At 43.1% G+C, this 26,801-nt stretch overlaps 1 protein-coding gene across 3 annotated transcripts; it reads left to right on the top strand.

Moving 5' to 3' along the window:
- Positions 1-484: 484 nt before the first annotated feature.
- On the top strand, positions 485-25,751 carry ANP32A (acidic nuclear phosphoprotein 32 family member A). Of its 3 annotated transcripts, none has more exons than XM_048865799.2 (7): positions 485-734; positions 18,478-18,627; positions 18,787-18,909; positions 21,053-21,251; positions 22,876-22,973; positions 24,125-24,185; positions 24,391-25,751. In XM_048865799.2, exons 1-7 carry the CDS (start codon positions 681-683, stop codon positions 24,450-24,452), a joined length of 747 nt encoding a protein of 248 aa, XP_048721756.1. In that variant the 5' UTR covers positions 485-680; the 3' UTR covers positions 24,453-25,751. The 3 variants fall into 3 exon arrangements, with proteins under 3 accessions (XP_048721756.1, XP_048721755.1, XP_048721757.1); XM_048865798.2 differs by lacking the exon at positions 485-734 and adding an exon at positions 2,959-2,991; XM_048865800.2 differs by lacking the exon at positions 485-734 and adding an exon at positions 3,608-3,655.
- The last annotated feature ends 1,050 nt before the right edge of the window (positions 25,752-26,801 follow it).

Below are 26,801 nucleotides of genomic sequence, written 5' to 3'. Positions count from 1 at the left end.
CAGCCCCCCACACGTGCCCTAACCGCAGAACCCCCGCCCCCCCAACCCTCGGCCCCGCGCGCCGTTGTCCCTCAGCCGCCCGCCCCTTCCAAGCGCCTCCCCACCCCGTCGCGCCCACTTCTCCCCACAGCCCCCTCCCCTCGGCGGCCCGCGCGCCATTTCTCTCACCGCCACCCGCCGCGCCTCAGGGCCCCGCTCCGCACCCCTCCCCCCCCCCGGCCCCTAGCCCCACTCCGCGCCTCCTCCCCCCCCCCCGGGCCCCACAGCACCTCCCCCAGGCCCGGGGGGGGGGGGAGCGCTGCGCACCCCGGAGCCGCCGCCGCTCCTTCCCCATCAGCCACCAGCACCGACTGCTCCTTCGCTCGGACTCGGGCTGTCCCCTGGCCGGCTCCGCCGCTCCCCTATTGGCTCCCGCCGCCCCTTGCCCGCCCCATTGGCTCCGGCAGCCAGCTGCGGCGTCGCGGTTGGCCGATCCAGGTGTCAATCGCGGCGGAGCCCCCGGGAGTGCCCGCCTCCGCTGTTATCAGGTTAGTGTTAGCCGCGGTGCTGGGGCTCGGGATTCCAAGCGGAGCTGGTTGAGCCCTCAAAGTCCCTCACCGCGCTGGCTTTGGGGGGGTCTCTACTGGTGTCAATACAAAAGAGGAGCTGAGCAAAGCGAGGGACTCCTGCTAACCAGGGACATGGACATGAAGAAAAGGATCCACTTAGAGCTGCGGAACAGGACGCCCTCAGATGTAAGCAATGCAAAAAAAAATATCCATCCCACATTTTGGGGGGTGTATTAAAATTATTACAAAATTTAGGGGTGCAGTTGTGATAGGTAACGCCCGTGCCAGCTGCTGCTGAAGCCGCTGTTGCCCTTGAGGTGCCTACCGGTGTGTGTATGTCTGTGTGCACCCAATTTGGGGTGCCCAAAGGCGCACGCGTTATGGTCTAGGGGAAAACTATAAGCTGCTCCTGAGTCTGCTGGTGTGAAATGCATTAAAGGGGCTTGCAATGCGTTAAATGAAAACAAGTTGGTGGTTCTCTCTGGCTGGTTTAGTTTGCAAATATTTGCACTGGGTGTTGGGCAGGGAGGGACTGTGAATGAGTTGAAAATGGTTTAGTTTAAAGTGCGTCTTCATTTCTTTGCAGTGATCAGGCAAGAGAGACTGGGGAGCCATATTTGTAACTTTGTAGTCCTCATGAACGCGCCCTTTCTCTCTCTCTCCCTCTCCAGATGCTGAGAAGACAAAAAATAGGATTTTAAAACAAATGTTCACGGGTTTTTAAAATCTGATCCAGCTGACAGTATCGCAAGCTTTTAATAAAAAAAAATTGCCAAAATAAATGCACTCTCCACCCCCTCTCCATCCACACACACAAAAAGACTGGATTTTTTTTTCCCTGGGGCTGGACTTGGGTTGTTGTTCAGCGTCTGACTGAATAAATGAGAACAAGAAAGTTTGTCAGGACAAAAATAGCCCATGGCTGGTTGTGTACAAATTATGCAGACACGAGAAAACCTAGTTACCTCTCCTCGTTTTTCTGTTTGTCTCTTACTGATCCTGCAGCGATTGCAACAGAAAGGCGATAGGGGTGGGGGAAACCCAACTTGGGAAGACCCCTCACCCCTTGCCAAATGCACCCAAGGAGAAATTAAGGTTGCCTCTGTGTTGGTGCGTGTATGTGTGTGGTAGTTCTCCTGTGACGGGAATTTGGTGTTTTGTGCTGCGCAAAGGTGACCGGTCTCGTCTCTCCTGTGTAGTCATCGGTGTATGGGATCGTTGCAAGCGCCTAGCCTGGGCACCTTGGGAACTTTAGTGTAACACACAGAGTAAATAGCCAGTCTCTGGGGGGAACCCTCCCCCCCCCATCTGGCCAAGGATTTTTAGAAGCCAAGGCGGAAGAGGTCATTACATAATGGCTTAAATACTAACATAGTTTGATATTTGAGGGCAAAGGGAGGTGTTCTCCCAACGATTCGCCTCCCTCTTAGACTACTAGGCTGCTTTGGCTGGAAGGCTCTGGGCGTAGATAGGACCGAATGAAAACATACCTCTCCAGAAATCCGAAAGTATCCCTCTCCGCGGGAGGGAGGAGGGTGGAAACTGCCCCAACCGTTTTCCTATCGCTAGTAAAATGTCTGACGGACAAAGCTGGGCAGATTTACGTAACCTTTTTAAACTTAACAAAGTATTGGGGAAGGAGCAGGAGGAGGGTGTTTCCGTTGTATTGAGCTGGCTAATGGGTCAGACACCTTGCCTTGAATATGAGCAGCAACACCTAGTAACAAAAAGTGGTGTGTGTGTGTGTGTGTGTAGGTTGCTGCATGAGCGGGGCTGCCAGTGCTCCCTTGTGTTGCACTGTGTATATGTGCCAGCGAGCTCAGCACACGAGGGCTTGTTGTTTGTGAGAGCTGTGCAAAGGGGACAAAGAGCAAACGGAGGAGCTTCCTAAAGAGGGGCCTCTGTCCCTACATCTCTGCCGGGGAGATGAAATATTCCTCCCTCCCGCCCTCCACCCCATGAAATCATTCCCAACTTTGTATCCTCGCGTTGGCAGCACCACAGTAAACCTGAAGTAGGACAAGACGCCATGTTTTTTTCCATCGAGCTGCAAAAGAGAAAACGGCTGGGGTATGAATCCAAGGCGATTTATTCTTTAGGAGCCGTGCGAATTCAATAAAGGAGGGAATTCTTAAAGCCACCATTGATGCAGTTAGCAAACATTCCTTGTTTGTTACATTCTGGACGGAGCGTGTTTGTGTGTGTCGGGGTGCGGGGGAAGTTGCTTTAAATGTTAGTATTTGTAACAAACTATAAAATGAGAAGCCTGTATGGATCTGCAGTTTAGTAATAATTATGATGATTTGGAGGGGGAGGAGAAAAGCTTAATGTTTTGGTATAGGGCAGGTCGTGGACGTAGAATCGTAACGCTTAAGCGGCTGAAGCAATGAGGGCGCACTCAGGGCTCGCTCTGTGTGTGTGTAACATGACTGCCAGCATTCAGGTCTGCCATTTTGTCACTGTTGTTGTCACTGAGTTTGTGGGGGAGGGAAGGAGAGGGGAGGAGGATGTTTTTAAAGAAGATAAAAATCTTTTAGCATGATTCCCAGCAAGGTACCGACGGTGTATTCTCACCCGAACACTGCTGCAGAGTGGCTGATGTGGCGGGGGCCTCCAGGGAGGGAGGCCGGGTGTGGGTGTCTGCAGAGGGGAGAATCCCAGTGCTTGTTTGTCTCCCTGCAAAGTCGTCCCTTGGCAGCGTGGAGGAGCCTGTATCTTTAAATGGAGCGTTGGTAGCTCGAAATGGAACGTTGTGTTCGCGAGCATTCTGCGGCCTGGTGACTAACGTTCGGAGGAGACTGGAAAGTCAGTCACGCTCTCGCCAGTAGCACCTGGCTGCGTCTCCCCTTTACACCCATCGTCAGCGCGGGCATTAATACCAGTTTGTTGTTGTTCGTTGTCCAAATCTCGATAGTACTTGCTTCCCCGGAGCTGGAAGAAGCAAACAGACATAGAAAGTCGTTTGCACAGTGGGGTTTGTTTGTTTTTTTGTTTGTTTGTTTTTTTGAGATGGCTTTAAAATGCCTGCAGCAGCTTCCAAAGGGAGGGGAACGCATTATTGATGAGTTGAGAATATGCCTTCTTCCTGGGCAGGGCCCTGCGGGAAGGTAGGTCTCGATTTTTTTTCATGGATTATGGAGCAGTAACAACTAGCGCCGCTTGAGGCTTATCTGCACTTTTCTTCACGCTCCCCATTTTTAACGGGTGCAGGCGATAAAGATTTTCTCCAGACTGCTCAGTGGCATGTTTTAGCAACAATAGTTTTAAACCAAATTTGGTTTGCTTTTCTCCTTGTGCTTTTGATGAGTGGAGAGTAACATTAATAGACCTTCTTTGATTGGGACAGTGTTTCTTTGCACTTCTATAACTCAGAGTTTTGGTGGGTAAAAAACCCGGTTAGTTATCTAACATGTTACTTTGTCAAGTGTAAAGTCTTTTTTGATTCTGAGAATGAACTCGCATAGCAAATGCTATAGTTAAAATTGTTCTAGATTTCATTATAGCATATTTATTTTAAAGACAACTGGGGGGAACAATGTTTGTCCGCATTGCTGTTTTACCAACCAAATCCGAAGGCACCCATTAGAGTGTGGCCAGTTCATGTGCATACACATCCTCTCATGTCCTGGAGAAATCAAGTGTACCATCTGGGGCCTGCCACTCTTCAAAATACCCTTTGAAATCCAATTTAGTGAGCTTGTGCCTTTGGGCACTAGATAAAGTGGCAGACTGAATTTTAAAAGTGATTATTGCTTGTGCCCATCTACTACTTCATGCAGATTGTGTGTGTTTCAGTATAGACAGAACAATGACATTAAATTTTGATACTACATTCGTCTGTGAGCTCTTCTTTACATAGGTGTAAAGATGATGCAGTATTGTCAGTAACTACCTGACAGGTTAATGGTTTCCAGTACATATTTGCACTACAATCCATATTTTAGCAATATCTGGTCATATTGTTCCATTGGGATTATTATTATTTTTAAAATTACCATTAAAAGAAATATACTCCAAAAAATTGGCCTTCACTTTACAAAACCAAAGTTGATTTAACTGAAACTTTTGAGCCATTTGTGCCTTGGTATTGCAGCCCATGTGGTATTTAACATACATCAGCCCCTTGCCAGGGTAGAGGTTTTGCAAATCAAGTGGAATAGTGAAGTATATCAGAATTTCATTACCTTTGTGGGTTTTTGTTACTAAATCTCTCTACAGCCTACAGAATATTATAATTCTTGTTTGGAATACTGCTTAATACTGTGTAACAGAACTGGTTACTTTGATCTGCTAAATCTTATAATCCTGTAGGTTTAGTATACATATTAATTAACAAAAGTATATAATGCAAACATATTAAATATGGTGGAATGCATAGGAACCCCATTTTTCTCCTCTCCCCCCCCCCCTTTTTGGGTTTGTTTAACATGAATTTAGTGATGGTGAAAGGTGCCAGATTGATAGTACCTGAAATTATATTTTTCTGTGTATTGTACAGTCGGTGGCTATGCAGTTTTTCCTGCTGGAATTTTCTCCTTTTCTTCTGTATCCACTGTGTTTAATATTGAGAAAGCAGATCATATCCTATGCACATAAGCTTAGATGTGTATCTTACTTATGATAGTAGTTTTCTGATGTAAACACCTGTCCACTTGGAATTAGAACAGATTATTTCATGTAGGTTACTAGAGAGCCATCAGATGGCAATGTAACTACTGAACTACATAGAAGAAGCTTTTGTGGGCAGATTTTTGGGCACTCGTTTATTTGTATTGTATATAGCCTAACTCAGTAGCTAAATACAAAGGCTGTAAAGCAAATGATCAGTTTTAATGTTCTGTCTGGCTAAGCAGCACAGATCTTGCATGTGTTTTTGAAATTCTGCTAAAATGTCTTTTTTATGCTTTAGAGATATGTTGTTAATTACTTTAATCCAAAGACTTAATGATTGTTCTAAAAGGGACACTATTAACTTGAAATTTAGTCAATTTAAAATAAAAGTTGAAAGTTACTTCATTTTTTTTTCACATCTCTGGATTCCCCTGCCAAAAACTTCTGTTTAATTTTATTTATGTCTGTTCTCTTCTGTTGTGTGGAAAACCTACACAAACAAAAGGGAAAACAGTGAAAATGACTACTTATAAAGTCCTATGAAATACCAAAGGTAAACTAAGATATAACTTTCCCCTCTAGTCCTGTATGGTTACTATGTTAATTGCAATAATAATAAATGACTTAAGTTGGTGTGTCTCTTTCAAGATTTGCATTCTTGTAAAAGCATTGTAATAATCCCAGTTAGTGTCTTCATTTAAATTTTATCTCTTGTGCTGAACAAATAAAAAACGAAAGGTACTTGAACTATTTTATGCAGCTACTAGCAGCCTCTCTAAATTTGTGACCTCCTGGTAGTCTGCTAAGTTCTCGAAAGTGTATATTAGGGCTATATGTCTCTGCATCTATACTGCTAGATCCCCAGAAGGGGTGTTTTAGTAAAGTGAATAAATTGTTTGTGCTGGAACAACTGATATTGGAAACGGGCAGGTATGAAAGAAGCATAGTGAGGCAAATATGTACCTCATTTGATCTAGAATAATGGATGAGAATTAACATGCCCCGGTACAGAATTCATGTATGAGATCCATAGTGAGCAGTCTGGAAATCTTTTTTCCTTTTTAAACTTGACCAAGTTGTAAGCATGTGAAGGGATCTATGTATGTACAAGATAAAAACTTGCTGCCTAGCTTTCTAATCTGTCCATAATGTTGCCATTATCTGGTGGATTTTCTAGATTTTTATTGTGTGGTTTAATCCTGATCTTTCACCCTCAACTGTTCAAAATTCTCCGGTGGTTATCAGTATCTCAAATGCAGTCATACTTATGCAAGGTGTAGGATGATTCATTTGTGTACAGAACAAGAAAACATCAACTTGAAAAATGGTTCTCTCTTGATAAAGGTATCAGAACAAAAGTAGCTGAGCTTTAGTTAACAAGCCACCATATAATGGTATAAAGAATTGCATTATGTCACATGAAGAAATAACAGGGGAAGCTGAAAAAAGAGACACAGCAGGAAGAACAGCTCACTAGTACGGACTCTTGAGGGCCTAGGTGATATGATTGACTTAAGCCTGAATCTGATAACTTGTCCTACAACAAGATCTGCACACACAGAATCTTGAAAATCAATGGGCAGCATCTGCCGTCTGCTACACTGCCCTACTTCAGCACAAAGATGTGCCAATATTTTGAGCTTAACCATATGGACCTTCAAAATGCAACATTAGAGGCAATAGTTCAAGGTCTACAGTACACTATTCTTTCCCTCTTAATTCATCTTGAATTCCTAAGGACTGTATTGTCAACAAATATGTACATCTTTAAAGGCATTGAATTTGTAGTGTAAAGGATGGTGGCTGCCTCTTAAAAACTGATCTACTGTATGTACTGCACCCCAGTTAGGAATAATCGTAGACATGGACTATATTTACTCATTCCATCTCTTTGGATAAGTAAGAACATTTATAGTGGAACTGTAGAGGCCAGAGAATGGTAAGAATTGGACCCATAAAAATGTAACTACTTATGTTTCAAGTGTGAACCACTTTCAAATGATTTAAACAGTGTAAAGCTTTAGATCTGAGTGGTGCTATGACCTCAACAGTTCTGGTTTCCCAGCCAGAATCTGGTGTTGGAAGAAGTGTGTTTTGGAATTCCACGTGAACAGACTGGAAGATAACAGAGCTGGCATAACCTGACGCTAACATTGAGACTTTTCTGGCTGCGGCAGCTCTCAGTGGACTGGGTGATAAACACCTTGGCCAGGTAAAATGAAATCAAGCTTATATGTAGTCAGGTATGGTTTCTCCCTAATGAGAACAGTTAGCAGTTACTCTCTGCTGATGGGTCTAGCTGCAGTTGCTGGTTGTTACTTGACTATGAACTTGTTATTGTTGTAACATACAAACCATTTTCATTTTCTTCCTCTGCCATCCTTTCACCCTACCATTCTTCAAACAACGTTCGTAAACTCTTATTTTCTGCCTCTTACCTAACTCGCTAACCTTGCTTTTCTCTCTTTCCTGCCAGATTTTCCCTCAACTATGGAATTCACTTCCTGCATGCTTCTCTTCAAATACATTGTGTTTCTTCTCTTCTTCTTTTTTAAATTAATAACTCTTTGGGCTCAGTCTTGCAGCCCTTACCTACATGAGTAGTCTGAGTGAAATCTAAACAAGATTCAGGATTTGGGACTACTATCAATCTTCATGTCTTCACTTCGACCTGTATAACAAGAGTCACAAGGCCGACTCATTATTGGAGCATTAATTTTTCAGTCAAACTGGCCTATCGGGCACTTCCACTCAGTTTCTCTTCCAGGTATTAAAAAGGTTGGAAACAGCATGTCCCAGTAAATCTAGTGAGACATTTCACTTACATGGTACTCGGTACCTACAACTTTCCAGACAAGATATTGATTTAATATTAGTGATTAATGTGCTAACATTCTTAGGAAACTTTTATTTGACTTAAGGCAGGAAATAAATTTCATGCGAGTAGCAGATATGGTTGATCCAGTACTGAATGACCACAGAATGTGTACAGCAGTCTAGCTAAATGTTAACTTGGAATTAAACCATTTTAAAATTAGGTATGACGTGCACAAGGTATTTGAATGCGTGTTTACTGTGTGGCGCCGAGGTCATTTAATAATCTCTAGCTTTTCTATAGTGTTTTCCATTGGTAGATCTCAAAAAGGAGGTAAGCATCATTTATCCCCATCTTATAGATAGGAGAAGTGACTTGCCCAAGGTCACCGAGCAGGCCATTGGCAGAGCCGGGGATAGAACCAAGGTCTCCTGAGGCCCCATCAGTGCTCTGTCTGCTAGGACATCCTGCCTCCAGGAAAAAGAGATGGAAGCAAACCTCAAAGTGGCGCGCACAAAAAAAAAAGTGGGGGGGAGGGGAGGGCATTTTAATCACTTCACTATCACTGTTTAGGCCTGGCCCCCTCAAATGATGTTCAGACCTTAGTGGTTCAGGAGCCAAATTAGTGATCAGTATTACCCAAAAGAGCCACAGTCATGTGAATTGATTGTTTCATTTACATATATATAATTCTCACAGCAAAATGACTGACCAAGTATTCTACAATTGGTTAATAAAATAGTAAAAGCTTCCTGATTGGTTAATAGTTTAGATGAATTAATAACTAAATCTCCCAGTTTTAATATGATGTGCTGCAAAGAGCTGCAGGAGAGGATTAAAGAGCTACTTGTGGCTCATAAGCCTCAGTCTGGGTATCCCTGTTCTAAGGCTTTTGTGCTGGTCTATAGCTAATTTTATAAAAGAAACAAACTAGAAAAACCTGCCTATGTGCCCTTGAATAAAGGGGCTTGCTACATTTTTATACGTATTCTTTGACTTATTGACTAGCATGGTGCATATTCTTGTGTATAAACAGGTAGTTACTGAGATGTTTCAGTTGGAAGCACGCTTACATATATTTTTAAGAATCATGTCACACGAAAGTCTTACTAAAGTCGTAGATCCTATTTTTTTTTTCCTAGAAGTTTTGGATTGGAGGTGCTATGCAGTTAGTCTCAGCAATTTTGATTTTAGGGTGTATACCATTAGCTTTCTTCCTCCCTCTCTCTCACCACTTTCCTATTTCATTTGAAACTTCAGACTTTCTTATAACTCCACTGCAGAAACATAGTTCTTAACATCTTGTCTTTGACTGTCTATGTATTTGTTGGTTTCTGGGCTGAGGGTGACACACTGTACAGAATGTTATAGAGTGGAAATTTACAGATAATGGACCAGATTCATGGCACAACTTTAAACCCAGTTCAACTGGATAGTGAAGAATTATTTCCCCTGTGTATAGGAACAATTTGGTAGAGTTGATCTAGTGGTTCTTACTCCACACCCTCTGCTGGCCCCCATGCATGGGGTGTGGCTAGGGAAGAGTGGGCCTTGCCAGGATGCCCCTGCAGGCTGTTGGCAGCCAACAGAAAATGGTAACCTGTAAATCCTACGCCTGCTGACTAGTCATTCAATCTGAATCATTAACGCACTTTCCATGGGTCCTCCATTCCATAGTCACAATGAATAATTCAAGAACAAAATGCTAGGCTGGTTAAGATTTGGGATAATTGTTTAGAGCTAAGGTATTGGTGTATTTTTAGTTTTAGTTTTAATTGATCTAATAACTGACAAACTGCTTTTTCTTACTAATGAACTTGTAACGCTCAAGTATTTCACTGTGGCTAAACATTATGGTATTAATATAAAAAAACTTGTTAAAAGTGCACTAGAAGATAATGGGGTCTTTGTGCACAAACGCACGTACTCACAACTTGAGTGAAGTAAGCAGAGAACTGTGCCAACACGATACGAAAATTAGTGAGCTCTTCAAATATGCACATGCTGAAATTGTTGGTTGTAAAAGTAGTTTGGGATTAAGTAAACAGTACAGGGAGCTTTCAAGCAAAAGAATATGTAGGTATTGACATATTAAAGTTTGATGGGGCTGGACCATTCAAAGACCACCCCAGATAGAAGCTTTTAAAGTCCAATGTTGTATTTCACATGACATTTGTGCAAAGATTCAGAATTCCAACTCCGTGACTACAGGTGCCAAGTGGATAAAATAGCTTGAGATGTGAATAGGTCATTTTTATTTACAGTGCTGTCTGTGATTTCATTTGTTCAGCATTCGTGAACTTGGCAGCCCCAAAAGTGCATATATTACGATCAGTCCGAGTGTGTTGGTGTTGTCCATCTTGGATAGGATTTGAGCCTTTCTTTTTAAATGAAATGTACATGCTATAGTTAAAAAAGTAAAATTCAAAGGTGCCCTTATGGCAGATTTTAAGTTAGTAGGACATTGACCTTAGTGAAAATGTCTTTGGGATGCTCTGTCTGTTCATACAGTTTCCATAATGTGGTAACCGAATGCCTCCCAAAGTTCTAAAGTATATACATTAGGCCCATTCAGAGTGTCCCCTCTTACTGAGACCAGGACTCCCTGCCTCCACTACTTTAATTCTTCAGCGCTCTGGCTGCTAGATGTCCTGTTCATAGCTCAGGATGGGAGGGGTATGTGCTGAGTGGTTCCCCAGAAGGGAAGTGTCCCACCCCGATATGTGGAGTTCTCTGTGTTTATGTTGCATAACAGTGACCGGGCTCCGTGCTAGGTAAGTGGCACTCCCCCGGCCAATTTTCTTAATCGTTTGTTTAAAACGCTTATGATATTTGCTGATAAATAGGTGAGTGAAATTAGTTTGTGTCATCTCGTCGAAGGCCTGGAGTAAGGCCTGGGGGTTGAAATATCAAAATTACTAAATTTATCCTGACTCAGATAAAAAACAAATCTTTAGTAACATGCTCATGTTTGGGGGGCAGGCGTATGTGTGTGTGAGAGGGGTTATATTTAAAAATATATGTGTTTTGGGGGAGGTTCCAAGTATCAGAACCCTTCCTGTATCTGTTGAAATGTAGGTTAGAAAAATCTCAGATTTAGTCCAGCCGAGGCGGTCTCTCCTGTGAGACACAGAGCAGTGCTAAAGGAATAGTTGAGGATTACCCCATTATAGGGGAGTCCCTAGTGGCATAAAGCCAGCACACTCCATGCCAGGCCACCTATTTCCCCCTCCCACACCCTCCCCCCCACTCCCTCCATGAAGGTGGAATGCCAGAGGTGGGAGAGGAACGTGGCCAGAGTATGCTGAGCTCTGGAAATACTGGAATGGCAGAACAGTCCCTAGGAGGTGTGTCCTACTTGGCATATATTATAACAGCCCAGGAGCTACTCTAATTTAACCTGGGGGCCACACTGGGTCCTGGCTGCCCCCAAGGGTGTATAAAGGTGGTATAATGTCCCTCTGCCACCTCTCCTTAGGCGTGTCAAGCAGAGCTAATGCACCTCTGAGGATCCACTTCTAAATGCCCAGTATTTTCCAAAGGGCATGTATGCTGCTTACAGTTACTGATTAAAAGAAAAAACAACCTTTCCAAACCTCTCTTGGTTTCATTTTGGTGGCTGGTTTCGAGCCGGAAGTGCAGAGGTTTGCATAATTGCACCGAGTTTGCGAAACTTCACAGCAGCTGCAGCTTCAGTGCAGCCTGTTTAATAGGGTGAGCACTCAAGCATGTCTTGATGCCACATTCCAGAGAGTATCTGAAGGGAACATCCATAAGCATTTAATCCTTTCTGCCAGGGTGTGGCAAAAGTAACTTTGAGGGAGAAGACTATCTTGTAAACACTGAGAATGTAAGGCTCTTTACCATCAGTTTTTCTTTCCCCTGATTTTTCTGTGAAGTGCCAGTGATGGGCTGTCCTGCCCTCATTACACTTATGGGCAGTTTAACAGGATTCGCCAAATCTCCAGCAAGCCAAAACTTTCAGCATGGAGAGTATTGTGTCCTTTTCCATGGAATAGGTCAAAAGATAATTGCACTTGGTTGCGATGACAGATTGTGCCAGAGAACAGTTTATTGCGGTAACATAAGTTGGGGTGAACAAACTGGTAGGTTTCTGCCAGAGGATCCCCAGCCCACAGGATCACTGATCTGGAATTAGGTGCTGGAGCTAGCAAGAAATCTGATTTGACAGCCTAAAAGGATGTGCGTCCATCATTGATTATGAGTGATGCAGGGGAAGGACTTCCTGCCAGGCCCAAAAGCTCAGAAGGACATGCTCCCGCATTTTGGGGGAGAAATAGAGTTTCTGCAGCTGCCTCTAAAGAACTGAGCAGGCTCCCATTTGTTACAGACCTTGTCCCCTCTCCTTATGGATGGAGAGAAGGGAGCACCTGGCACTGAGATTAGGCAGTGCGGGACAGGAAGGGACATAACTCATTTGCTAATCCCAGTAGGCCAGATACTGGCCAAGAGCTTTGTGGTACTGAGTGAATGTGCTTCCCCTTACTCTGTGGGTAATGTGGCCATGTGGAATGGTGGCCATTTGCAGTCCCTACCTCCAGTGTCAGTGGAGTGGTGTGGCTGAATTTGATCCTTGGCTTTCTACTAGTAAACTTGCTATTTAACCTGTTAAAAACTGAGTCTTAACTGTGCAGTTTTTGTAACATCATTTACATCGCTCTTCTAGTCTTGATGATCTGTCATGGATTACAGTTCAGGGATTTAATCACTGGCAGTGCCTACTTGCCTTTGAACCATTGCTCTGTGCTTGCAGGAGTGAAATTGTAGGCTCTTTGGAGCAGTACCTTTGTACTTACTGCACTATATATATATATATATATATATATATATATATATATAATGTAGACAATGTAAAAAACCCACCATGTCATAAACCCATTGGAAAATACTGATGTACGTGTGTGTGTATTCTATGGCATGTGTGTAAATTAGTATGACAGAGTATATTTGTTTTTTCAGAGAAGTAAACTGACCTACGTTAGGGTCTCTGTACCTATGCAGAAAAGTGAGCAAGGAGAAAAATCATGACAGGTAAACTGTGCAGAGAATGTGTAATGAAAGTTGCGTACGAGTGTCCCCATGGAATACAGTGCCTGTGTGCATACAATGGGGCTGTCGTTCACTCAGAAATGAGCATCGTTCCACAGTTCACACCACGGGTACATTAAGAATGCCACATAATCAGTGATGAATACAGCTTAATACAGTATCTGTATGAGAAAACTCTGGATCCTATCGGTTATCACACATCGAGTACTGCAAGGGGTGATGTGATCAAAGGCATGGAGAGATACAGGACACACTGTAATCCATAGTTAGGCATGCAAAGTGGACGGACATCAAGATGATGTCCGTCTGGAAGAGTCTGCTCACACCAGAGATAGAAACTGGAGGGGCCACAGAAATAAATAAGGAGTCGGGTGAGGAGGGAGCAGTGACCTATTTATGGTTCTAGGAGGCCACACAAAAGCAAGCCTTGACATTAGCAAACCACAGAGCAACACACAAGCCGCAGTGTGTGTACCACCAGGAAGCACCTGGCTCAGCTGGTGGCCGTTTGGCAGGCCATAGGCTGGCAGAATGGGGAAATGGAACACCCAGAGCTGGCCCCTGGGATGCAGAGACCAAGATGGAGCCTCAGAACCAGTTAGGGCTCTGCACACAGTGACCAGATACGCAGACAGTCCCAACCATGCAGCAGTCATTTCCCGACTCCCAAATGCACCACGTTGCATTGCAGGCAGAGGCTTTAAAGATCCACACCGCAGATCCCAATGAACCAATCTGTCTGTCCGCCTCGCCACTGGGCTTATTGCAGGTTCCTTTGCTGCAGTTCAGGTGTGTGACCCCTCTGCTCTGGCAGTTGAGTGGCCATATGAGACTGGCTCATGGACAGGAACCCTCTTGGATACAGAGATGCTGAAGGACAGTGTTATCTTTGGTGGTTACAGAGAGAACCTGTGACATGCTGTTCTTGCATTGTTTCCCAGAACTCATCAACTCTTTGTGGGTGGGGAGCATGTGGCATGCTCGCTTTTCTGTGTGGTGCATAGGCTGAGTGCTGATGGTATGCCGCCTCGCCATACTGCAGTTATGGGATGCTTAGGAGGGTGCAAACGTGATGTGATCTCTTAGAACAATATTGCACAACTTTGTACCTTTCCTTCTATCTAGATTCCACTACCACCAGTAGTTTGCTTGTGCATCATGCAGTGAACAGAACAGTTGGAGCCTTGATGACTAGGAGCACTGGAGGTCTCCCATCCTTTTACACAGCCATGTAAAAATTATCTCTGGAAACTTACTTCCATAGTCTAGCTCAGGGGGTCTCACAAGAAATTTTTTGATGGCCTCAGATGGTAGCCACCAAGTCTTGCTGATGGCCACTGACAGGTTTTCCTAAAATACTCTTAACTTTTTTAGGAAAAACAAATAAATTTGCACATATACATGTCCAACTCATAATTTATTTATGTACATTTTTATTAGAGACTCAAAAATAATGTACAGTTGTCTCTATTCTTTACTGGACCTAAACAGAATAGAAACAAATAATGTGCTTTGTATATTCTTTTCTTTTTTGTTGTTGTTGCAGCTTTTGTTTGGCTGCTTCTTCTTCTTCTTCTTTTTTTTTTTTTCCTGTTTCTGTGAAAAGTGATATATGTTTAACACTGCTTTGTCCCTCCCCCACATCACTGCCTAGGAGGGTGTGGGCGCACAAAAAGCCCCTGGTAGCCGCATTTGAGAAACGCTGGGTAGCTTGTACCTCTCGTCAAAGATAGTGTCTTCCTTAGCTTGACTGAACTGCAGGGCTCCAGTAAGACAGTATTGATTCAAATATGATACGGCAGACTCTCATGTTCTTAATTCATAATGGTTAGAGCCCATTCATCATGTTCTGAAGTGTATACTGAGCCCTATAAAGGGGGTTAGGGTCTGAGTGGCTAATACTACATCCATCCATAAACGCTTATCTGCTATGTTTTATTGGGGTGAAACCAAAGGGGAGAAGTCCTGTGTGTGAAAACAAAGAGCTCAGTGACACACTCGGCATGTTCAGTGGGAAGTGTGATAGGAGCGCTCCGTCTGAGGCCAGTTTCCACAAAACTACCCAGATTCTTTTAGAAAATAATCCAGGGCAAAAGGACTGCAAATCTCCTTTAGCTAGTTAGTCTAGTTAGGTACTCTTAATGGGAGTGGGGTCTTATTTTCCCTTCCATGAACCTTCTCAGTAAACCTGCCTTTGTCACTGTACGTAAATATCTGTAGTGTCAAATCTTACACTGGGAGGAAGGGAGTTATGTAGTGCCCAACACATTGGGGCTCCAGTGGTGATTGTCGTCTTTGGTCTAGTTGGGCAATAGGATATGCTAGACCAGTGGTTCTCAAACTTTTGTACTGGTGACCCCTTTCACGTAGCAAGCCTCCGAGTGCGACACCCCTTCCCCCCCCAAATTAAAAACACTTTTTTATATATTTAACACTCTTATAAATGCTGGAGGCAAAGTGGGGTTTGGGGTGGAGGCTGACGGCTCATGAGCTCCCCTATAATAACCTTGCAGCCCCCTGAGGGGTCCCAACCCCCAGTTTGAGAAACCCTGTGCTAGATAGATGTGTGTCTTCCCAAACAGGGCCCTCTTGTGGATGGGAGATCACTGTCAGACCTCCTCAGCTGTGTGGACTCTAAGAAAAAGGGATAAGCTCTCGAGAAGGGAAAGATAAAAGGAGAGGCACGTAAGAGAAAAAGGAGTGGAAAGGGGAAGGGAGGAGGAAGTATATGTGTGTGGGAGGAGGATAAACTAACATGGGGTATATAACACCTGTGTGTAAAATTTGCAGACTGGTTGTGTCAGCTGCTGCGTGTAAAAGTGCAGACGAAAAATGAATGCAAAATAAAGTTTGTGCACTGAAAACAGAATGAAGTCAGGAAGTTCACAAAAAGAAAAGGAGTACTTGTGGCACCTTAGAGACTAACCAATTTATTTGAGCATGAGCTTTCGTGAGCTACAGCTCACTTCATCAGATGCAGTGTATGGTCTCACGCAGCCATGTTACTGTGGTCCCATTGCACACCAGTGGTATTTTCTATTCCTGTATATTTAATGTGGTGAAGCCCGCTCTGCTGTGGGATCCTTCACTTTTTTGAATTTCAGAATGATTTTTAACTTTGCCACTGTGAAGTTGCACTAACAAAATTCATTGAATGAAATTTCTCTCTCAGCGAAAAGGGCCAAGATCCCCAATTAAGCCAGAGGCAGGCCGGCTCCTCTGCTGCCATTTCTGATGTGTCCTTCCTCCCCTCTTGCCGCCTCTTTTGCCTGCTCATCAGCCAAAGGCTGAGGAAGAGACTCAAGAGCTTCCATCACTGTTTTATGTAAGAGTCTGGTTGTTTTGGGAGTTTTCTACCCCTGGATTTGTCTCACTCAGGTAGTAACCAGTCCCCACCCAGTATCTTGAAGTATTGTGGCAAAAGGACATGCCTATTGAATACTTCTGGGTTTGCTTGTTTCTCCTGCCTTAATTTCAAATGAAGGTGGGGTGGGTTTTTTTGTTTTTTGTTTTGTTTTTTTTTTAAAGTGAGACATTTATATAGGAAATAATACATAAAACTTTATTAATAGTCTTCTGGTCTGTGTGTGGATTCTTTTGCAAAACTTGTACAAGGACACTTGTTTACCATCGTTCTTCTGGGGAAAAAATTGGGAACAAACCAGGAAATTGCATTTCCTGTTGAAACTCTGATTACTTGATTACGTGCATCACTTGTGCACCTATGCCATCTCTGATCTCCCTTCACCTGCACGGAGCCCCCTTGAATTCAGCACATGGATTTCATTGCAAGAATGGAGACTAAGTGATTCCACATAAAGTTGAGTTAGATATCTAGTAAAGCTGTTTGATGCACCCATAGCTATTGCATCACATTGACTTGAATCTCCTGCTATGCGATTACTGCAATAGCCATTTTCAAAAAAAAAGAAACATTTGCATATTAACTGCGTTGTGTATGCAAAGGAAGGTTTCCTCATCTTGCTAACTCTGTGGTTCTTGCAAACTCTCTTGGGCCCTATCCCCTTTGCTTTTAAAACAAAAGATTCTCCAGATTTCTCAGGCTATCTGTCACAGTAGGGGGACCTGACTATTGCTGAGTTTTGGAATGCTGCTCTGTCTCCAGCCTTTTCCCCCACCTCAAGTTTCAATGGTCTGTTGTATCCCTTGAGGACCTATATCATGCAGGGCTCTGTAATGCAGTCATAGGGCTGTATTCTTCTCTGTGCTCTCATAACTTGCCCATTGATAGGGGAGTATTTGCACTCTTTATTCTGGCAAAATGGGGGAGGATTTACTGTAGATTCCTAACTGTAGTGGGTCACCACTCATGCTGTGTATCCTGCTAGTGTTTCTACCAGGGATGTACTGAGTGTGGTAAGACTGCATGAGGATTTTGGTTAAAAATTAACTGTTTTTATTCTTTAATCACGGTGGTGGGTCTTTTTTGTCTTAAAAGGCTGCTTTTTTGCTTCAGCATCGAGCTGTGTCATTCGAAGGTGGCACCTTCGTAAGGGCTGTTCCTCAGCAAGAAACTCCCATACAGTAATTTTTCCCAGCTTTTGCTGAATGGGGCAGGGTCAGCATTTGTGAGACCACATGGGCAAATCCTGCATCCTCCTTTTCCTCCTCCCTCTGTTCCCCTCCATGCCCGCTCTTTCTCTACAGTATGGGGGAAGGGGATGGTGAGACAGAAAGGACAGGATCCATATGTGCTCAGATGAGCGCAGAGGGGGAATCAGGCTGTATCCACTACACCTTCACTTCCAAGAGTACGTAGTGGAGTTAGGAATACAAGTGCCATGGAAAGTCTGGCTCTCCCTAAAATGAAATAGTTAGTCTGTTTCACTTCTCAGAAAATATCTCTACAGCCAATGGTCTAAAATTAAAGTTTACTTCTTTGAATAGCTTGTTGTAATAAATTGAGATAATTTCTTAATGCAGAAAATGGTATTTTAAATCACGGATGTATTGCATTGACAGGCAAGAAGTTATCAGAGCTGTAGGCTCTTTTTAATGATGTCTTGAATATTCCAAGCTTTTGTTAAAATATCTTTAGCAGTAACTTTGAACAGTTGTTAGGAACTACTAGTAAATCATGTAAACTAGGATTAATGCAATAGAACTGGCTCTAAGCCATTTGCAGAATGCCATCCATGTTCAAGTTTGCTTCATTTGTCTTTATCTAATAATCATGTTTGTGAAATGTAGCTGAAATCCATCGTGAGATATTAAGCTAGCATTGTAAACAACACTGCATGGCAGAAGCTGGAAATAACAGTTATCTGGTGCAGTTGCAAAGTAAACAGCAAACTGTTGTATTCGGTTCCATAGCTTAAGTGGGGTTTTTTTATTATTATTATTATGCTGTTTAAACATTGTACCTGACTGCAGGATAAACATTTTAACACATTTGAATTTTGTCTTTTCCAGGTTAAAGAACTCGTTCTTGACAACTGTAGGTCAAATGAAGGCAAAATTGAAGGACTCACAGATGAGTTTGAAGAGCTGGAATTCTTAAGTACAATCAACGTAGGCCTAAGCTCAGTTGCAAACTTACCAAAGTTAAACAAACTTAAGAAGGTAAATAAAGAAGTGCCACATGTTGTATTTTGCTCTTAATGTACTGCAAGAAAAAAATATAAAATGCGAAATAGATGCTCACATAAGAACTTCCTCTAACCAAGTCAGTTGCGTTTGTTTTAAAATCTTTTTAATTTTTATTTTTTGTCTGACTTCTAGCTCGAACTAAGCGATAACAGAATCTCAGGAGGACTGGAAGTATTGGCAGAAAAGTGTCCAAACCTTACGCATCTAAACCTAAGCGGCAACAAAATAAAAGATCTCAGTACAATAGAACCTCTGGTGAGTTACTGCAACAGCAAAAAGTGCTTTAAGTGTAGTTAAAACTCCTAGGTCTGTATGTGACCTTTACGGGTCCCTTACAAACTGACACCCCAAATAGGATGCGAGGTTGTCCATCTCTGACACTTGGGCCTAACTGAGGCAGGCTGTAATATGTTGACTGTGTGCGTGTGATAATGCCTCCATCTAATGGCCAGTCCTCATCAGATAGAGTCAGTACACTTCCGGGGGGGCGGGATGGAGGGAGAAGGGGCGGAGAATGGGTGTGGCTTAGGGGGATACGGAGTCCTTAGTCCTGAGACTGATAGTCCAAGTCTAGTAGCAATCAAAAGTTGCTCTGTGGTGGCTGTTCACTGGGCTATACCGTGAGTTGTGTTGGTGGACTCAGTCCAGTTTCTGGTGGGCATTTGTTGACATCACAGTCCTCTTCCCTCCCCGTTTGTGTTTGGTACTAATTAGCACACCTGTTGCTTAAAGAAAACCCAAGAACTGGAAGGGCCAGGGTTACTGTTGATACGTTCTCTGCTCCAAAAATGGTACCGTCAAGCCATGGATGAGACGGATTGGGCAGGGACGTATGCACGGGTGGCTCACTGTACTCCACTCGTCCTGAGACGAGAGGAGGGGCTGCGGTCTCCAGGACTGCGAATCTGGAGCTAATCAGGAGCCCCGAGACTTACAGTAAAGGTGTCCTCACATTAGCTGTACACCTATCAATGTCCCACTTCTGCTCTGGAAGAGTGAAAAGCAGCTGTCAGTCATTTCTGTGCACTTTAAAAGTGGGAACAATCTTACACTTCAGGGTAGCTCTTCAGGAGGGAATAAGTAAGACATTTTTAATTTTACAGTATTTGGTGCCATGGATCTTGTCCCGCAGCCCCACTCCTCCACCGGACAAAGTTCTGCTAACAGGTCCCCAGTTTGGAAACTTGTGGGCCATTCCCGACGCTTCCATTTTCTACCCCAGGCACGGCTGGCTTCTACTAACAGAAGCACCAGCTCCCCCTGAGCTGTCCCATTTGCATAGCTGGTACATAGCCCTGGCAGAATGATCTCATAACTACCACCCCTTTTCCTGCTGGACCCCTTTATATCTCTCTTGTTTTCATGACACCTCAACCATTGGGTTAAAAGTGGATCAGATTACACCTCTTGCCCTTATAATACTGTTGTGTTTAGGAATCATGCTGCAAAATCAAGGGCTATGGCAGGCTTTGTTGCCAAGCCTTCAGTCTTTTTACTCTGTTAATATCATCATTCCATGAAAATCTCGTGCTCTCCTTAGTCTGAACCAGTGGTTCTCAAAGTTATCTGTTCCAGACCTGGACCCTCCTGAGGCTTCTCCTGTGTCGCTGGGATCCATCGCGAGCTATACACGACGGGCAGGGTGGCCATGAGCCTCTGCCACCTGCTTGCAATCTCAGGGGTCTAAACTAATAAACCTTCACAATTTCATAGGAGACCATTGCTCTCTATCCTTCATACTAAGCTCTTAAAGGGAAACCTTTCAGAACATCCAAGGCAAATCCTTAAGCCACCATACTTGTCTTTTCTTGTGTTTAGTTTATAAGTGCCATTGCTTCGTTTTCCCACCTAAAAATTCTGTGCAGCTGAACATAAGCTGAACCCCACCCCAGTTTTCATCCTGCTGTTGGTGGTTATGTAGGCTCAGAGTGTTGCGTAGCTTTTAAAATCGGCTGTTGTATATCCCCTTGCAGTGGAAGATTGTCATTGTGTCCAGAGAAGAAACATTTAAAATTATCTTACTCTGTCTTGGTGCGGCAGCGCAGATAATCAACTGCCCTAATGTTTAACTGGCCCCCAGAGTGACACTGAGTCAGGCACTTCACCCTATTCTGTGCCTCAGTTTCCCATTTGTAACATGGTAGTATGGATACAGAGCTTTGTAAAGTGCTTTGAGATCTGTGAACAAAGAGTACTGTAAGGCCTGACTATTATGTAAGCACACTTGCACCAGTTTAGCCAGCACAGAATGAAACTACATGATGATTTAAAACACTCCATTTTATCCTTAGAAGTTGCTTGCCGAGATATGTACCTTTTGGGTGTTAACTGGCTGCCTTTCAGTTTTTAAAGTGCTCCCAAGACAGGTCTCTGATGGAGCCTCCATTTTTACTTATAGAAAAAATTAGAAAACCTGAAGAGTTTAGATCTTTTCAATTGTGAGGTAACCAACTTGAACGACTACAGAGAAAATGTGTTCAAACTCCTCCCACAACTCACGTATCTCGACGGTTATGACCGGGATGACAAAGAAGCCCCAGATTCCGATGCAGAGGGCTACGTGGAGGGCCTAGATGATGAAGAGGAGGATGAAGACGGTATGTTACTTGCTCCATTTAGTGTATTTAGATTATAGCCAACTGATGTGCATGTTCCTTTCTTCTCCAAAAGCAACCCGTTCACCTGACTTGCGGGTGAGAGAAGGGTTCTCCCAGCACCCAGTTCCCTGGCTTTTGTAGATCAGAACATACCTGTGGCTCCTCCATAGACTGAGGAGAAGCGAGACTTGGATAGCCCAGGCAGGGCCTAAAAGAAACACACACCCTTATCTTCAGTCAGAGAGTACTGGGAGGTCTGGCCACGAGGGAGAATGAGACAAGCACAAGGGCAGCAAATGGGAAGAGGCAAAACTGAGGGGAAAGTGACAGGACAGGAGGGAGACGCTTATAAGAGAAACTGAAAGGACGTCCGTATTGCTCTCCGTCTTCCAAGCCTTTTACAGTTGGGAGGTAATAAGGCATTTTCTCCATTTCCAGTTGAGAAATCTGTGGCAGGGAATGAAAAGTGGCGGGTCAGAAGCAAAGCACACATAGCTATTAAAGATTGAGAGGACAGACCCTCAAAAAGGGGGAGGGGAAGAGAGACTGAGAATGGAAGATAGTAACTGGGTTAGGGGATGGGGACAGAAGCAGAACAAGTGAGTGAGGCCGAAGTGTTGGTTAATAGGAAAGTGTGACATTGAATTATCAGCAACAAAGTAAACAACGGCTGAGTAAACAAAGGAGCAGAGAAGGCACATGCTGAAGTTTGCTTGGGGCCAGCGCTGTCAAAGGCACTGCAGAAGCAGAGAGTAACTTTATGAATGTTAGGAAAACTAACGTGCCACTTCTCTTCGGGTCTGTTGTGCCATTCTGCTTCACCCCGACAGCCTGCATTCAGAGGCATCTGGCTTACCAGTTGGATAATGTCAGGCCGGGTTTGGGGAATTTGCTGGACTCTTCAAACCAGGCTGAAAAGCAAAGCACACAGAATAGCTGGACTTGCATTTTCTCCTCGAGTGCAGAATTTGTTGTGTTGTGATACAGTAAACACTGCAGCACTGCCTGGCAGATGGGTGCACTGACAGAACAACGCAGAGGGTCAGTGGGGACAGAATATCTCTCCAGCACTGTATAAATGCAGGCCTGAGTGAAAAATGCTTTAACTTTCTTCCCAAAAATCCATACCGGTCACTGGATTATGGCCCCTTCACATTGCTGCTGCAGCCTAGTGAGGATTGAGCAGCCGCTGGGGGAACTTTCCCATCACCAGGGACCGGACAGGGTTGCTATATACAGCTCTTTCCATCCCCGCCACCACCGGGTGTAAGAACAAGCTGGAGGATAGAAGGTTCTGGGAAACCCGCTGGCAGCAGTAGGGAAACTGCTGTAAATTAGAGCAGCCCCAGGTCTGCTCTGACTTATACCCGGGCCACCCATGCTCCCCCAACAGTACACAGACACCCAGGTGGCTTTAAGCCACCATTGCACCACTCTGTGCAGGATTCATTCTGGCCTCATACCTTGCACCTGGAAAACTGCAACAAGCTAGATTCTGCCTTCAAGCAGTACCTGTGTGTGTGCCTTTTACATCAGTGGAAAGGCAGGATTTGGCTGGTAATGTTTGAAAACTACGCTTACTGTAGACAGTTAACTGAGCTGATAGTCTTGCTTGCTTGTGTAGAAGAGGAGTATGATGAAGATGCTCAAGTAGTAGAAGATGAAGAGGAAGATGAGGAGGAGGAGGAAGGAGAAGAGGAGGATGTGAGCGGGGAGGAGGAGGTAAGGATTCGTGGCCGGGGGAACATCTGTGTCAGGTCTGAATTCCTGCATAGAAATGTAAACCACATCACCACCTTTGTTTTTAAGTGCTCACTTTTTTTTTCCATCTAAGAAGCAATGAAAATAAATGGGGACAGGTTTTGAAGAGCATCTGCCTGTGAGCCAGCTGCCATCTAGTGACCAGTAATAAATCATTCAGCTTCTTGGGATCATGTTGAAAACAGATGTAACTTTCAGCAGCTCTATCGTTAATGTCTCCAGAGCTAGCCACTTTTCACACACAGCCTAGTAAAAGCTGGTGTTGAAGTCTCTGAGAGCAGTTCAGAGAAAGAACTTATGTCTCAAAAAGCAGATGCTTAAAGGAAAACTGAGCCCAGACTTCTGCACAATCATACTGATTTAAATAAGATTTCAGTCAGAATGTTTGAGAATAAGATTGGCCTGAAAGTAGAAAACCAAGTACTGTTAGCTTCAGACTCAAGGTGGGGGTGTTTGTCAATGGCCTTTATCTAAAAATAAAAAGGTGCCGATTTTTATAGTACAGAGATTCTTCCCTAAGTCTAACCTCAGAGAGGTTGAATGGGTAAAATGGAAAGCAGAATTCAGCGCAGTGTGTGGTTCCTACAACTGACCTCTCTTCCCCCTGCCTCACCTGCTTCTCTCTGTCACACACAGCTTTCCCTCCTGCTGTTAAAGTAGTAACAGAAGTGGTGAGGTCCTGTGTTTAAGTGTGTAACTTCAGAATGCTTATAACTAAGCTTCGTGTTTTGTTTTGTTTCCACAAACAGGCCCTGATCCCATTGAAATTAGTGGAAGTTTTGCCATTGATTTCACTGAACTCAAGACGTAAATTTTTGTGTTTACATATCAGTGTGGCTTTTAAAAACATGTAGTAGGAAGATTGGTTTCGTCTTTGAGATTGAGAGGAGGCTGAATTTTAAATGAAATTGGGTAATATGGCTACTCTTGAGTCCTGCTGTAAAGAGTGGGCCGGAATCCAGTGTAGGAAGGTATTTTAGGGAATAAACTTGCACACTGATGCGGGGGGGGGGAAGATACCTTTCAAGGGATTCTCTCAATTTCAAGATACGGTTGAGGGTTGTCGATTTAGGAAAGGTGTTGAACAAAACTCTTTGTTAATCTTTCTGTAGGAAGATGAAGAAGGTTATAACGATGGTGAAGTAGATGATGAAGAAGAAGAAGAAGAAATTGGTATGGCTATAATACAAACTTTAGTACAGAACCGAAGTAGTAATGTACTGTTTTTTAAAAGCAGAACTGTATCTGAATATATATTGCTGTGGTAATAAGCCAGTTCCTCATGTGGCCTCGTGCGTGTGAATAGTTTGTTTTTATGGTCATGCTGTGACAATACATCAAAGCGCATACATAACCCAGCCCGTTATTTATTTTGCAGAAGAAGAGAAGGGGCAGAAGAGAAAACGAGAACCCGAAGACGAGGGTGATGAAGATGATTAAACTGAATAACCTATTTTGAAAGTTTCCTATTGTGATTTGACTGTTTTTACCCTGTATTCTTCCCACCTTCCCCCTCCCCCCCCCCCGAACTTTTTTTTTTCTTTCTGATTGTAATGTTGCTGTGGGAATGAGAGGGAAAGCGTATTGGGCGGGCGAGGGAAAATGCTATTTTTACTGCCACTCCTACTTTTCATTTAAAATTTTTTTTGTCCCTTTTAGTTCCTGACTGTAAATGCAATAGAAAGTATAAACCAAGTGGCAATTTGTTTCTTGTTATTGGAGTGGATCGTTTGACATCTTAAACTTAAGATCAGTAGAGGATATCCAAAATAGACATACAGTCTGTTTTGAGATAGCTAAATATCTCTGGTTGTTGGGATTTACCATCTCTGCCAGTCACTAAGCATATTGTAAGATTTTTTGGGGGGATGCTGCAGATCTAGGCAGAGTATCCAGTCCACAGCAACAGGTGTGAGAATGGCATATTGATAAAGTGATTTCTTTGTTGCCTGTTTGTGAATGACTGCCATTTTCAGCCAAAGCTTTCCCTGCTTCTGTAGGTAACTCTTATTTTGCTGTTTGTAAATAGTGACCAAATGTGTTCTTTTTGTTTTTCCTTTTGTTGAGTTCCTTTGGATCTGGTTTATGGGGTGACTACTTTGCAATCCCCCTCTGTGTGTTGTGTTTTTGGGGGTTTTTTCCTTTCTATTTTGGTTTTTTTTTTTTTTTTTTTTTTTTTTGGCCTGGGATATAGCCAATACACTGAAAATGGCAGGCATTTAAATATATATATAAATATATATATAAAAAAGTGTTCCTAATTCCTGAGTTACTAGTGAAATGAATTTGACAATTGTAATAAAAAAATGTTTCAACCCTTTTAAATAAGGTGTGTACTATTTTGGTCTGTAATATATAACGACACTTAGTCAATTTTAAGTGATGAGAAACGACTTCCACTTGTGCTATATACTTAGAAAATTTTTACAAACCTAAATACAGGAGACAGTACAGCATGTAGTGTAGGAGGTTTCTTTTCATACACGCAAGCACGAAATACTAATACAAAATTGTATTTTCTTACCTAGTGGAAGTCAGTAAAATGACTGAAAATACCTAGTGAATGTACAGTTTTACTTTCATATCCCTCTTTAAAATAGCTTTAGAAGTGACTTGTATTTCCTAGTCAATATTTCATCTGTATAAATACATTTGCAAGTTTTTTTTCCCAGAAGAGCCAAACTTTTGAGTTTTATGTCTGTTTGTCATTGATGAATTTCAATAAATCTTTTTATACAATTTTTTTTTGTGGCTTATTTGAGTAAAATGGGCCACTGGGAATGAACGGCATACCTTTTTAAAAGGCATTTAATGATAACACATTCTGTTGAATTCCCTGGTATTTTTAGTAGTCGCTTGATACATTTTCTTCTATAAAATTGCTCTAAGCCATGGTTGGGTGAAAGCAAGGGGATATTTTCATTTTAATGCAAATGATGGTATTCTATCTTTATTTCAGAAAGTTTGTTTGTTTTTTAAGTTGCCAATAAGGTGACACATTTTAGCATGTTAATTTTTCCTACCAGTGGTCTGTCCTAGCCATATTAATCCAAGTCTAACAGAGAGAGAGCCTTTGGCTTTCTTCTGATTGTTTTAGTTACCATGGCTCTACATGTCAGTTGCTAGGCTAGTCTGTTTAGCAACGTTGGTGTGGTTTTTGCTTGCTAATGAATGAGACGAAGGTTCCTCGAGGTCATCGTTTGTTTCTCATTAAAGATCCAAAGCAAAATCTCCTGGTTTTCCTTTGTTGGGAAGGGGTTCAGTACCATAGCTGTATGGCGTACAATGTTCCTAAAAGGGGGACGGACGGACACACGGACACACACACACAGAGCGATGCAACTACAGAAGAGCACACGCACCCACTCAGTCCCGGACTAGTCCTCTTTAAGAATGTGCCAGTTGCTTTACAGATAACTGCATATTTGCAGCATTTATTTGTAAGGCGTTTCTTAAAGTGCGTGGAAGTGAATGTGACAGACACTGGGGTAATCGATATACTTGCAAGTAAAATTGGTAAGTTTAAGGGCCAGATTCCTCTAACCAGAGCAGTTGTTAGAAGGTCTAACTAACAAACACCAGACGCCTCCGGAGCCTTATCTCCACTAGAGCTGCTGTCTCTAAAACCAGATCAAGACAAGCAAAGGGGATACTTGTGTCAAGTTCCCTAGTGTAGATATGGCCTTAAACCAGTAAAACAGAATTTAGTCTGTTAACTTTACACCATTCTTCTAAAGCTAGTTGCCTTCCTCTCTGCTGTTTTATGATGGAAGAGACTTGTGGGAGTTA

The sequence above is a fragment of the Caretta caretta genome, chromosome 10 (genome assembly GCF_965140235.1).
Source record: "Caretta caretta isolate rCarCar2 chromosome 10, rCarCar1.hap1, whole genome shotgun sequence".
In the NCBI taxonomy this organism is placed as follows: domain Eukaryota; kingdom Metazoa; phylum Chordata; order Testudines; family Cheloniidae; genus Caretta; species Caretta caretta.
The sequence above is the reverse complement of the archived record's forward strand: the minus strand, read 5'-3'. Positions and strand labels throughout refer to the sequence as shown.

Excerpts from the sequence above, each read along its gene's own strand:
- ANP32A (XM_048865799.2), top strand. The coding sequence starts at position 681 with ATGGACATGAAGAAAAGGATCCACTTAGAGCTGCGGAACAGGACGCCC. Across the intron at positions 735-18,477 it reads GGAACAGGACGCCCTCAGAT|GTTAAAGAACTCGTTCTTGA; the intron begins GTAAGCAATGCA and ends TGTCTTTTCCAG. Across the intron at positions 22,974-24,124 it reads ATGTGAGCGGGGAGGAGGAG|GAAGATGAAGAAGGTTATAA; the intron begins GTAAGGATTCGT and ends ATCTTTCTGTAG.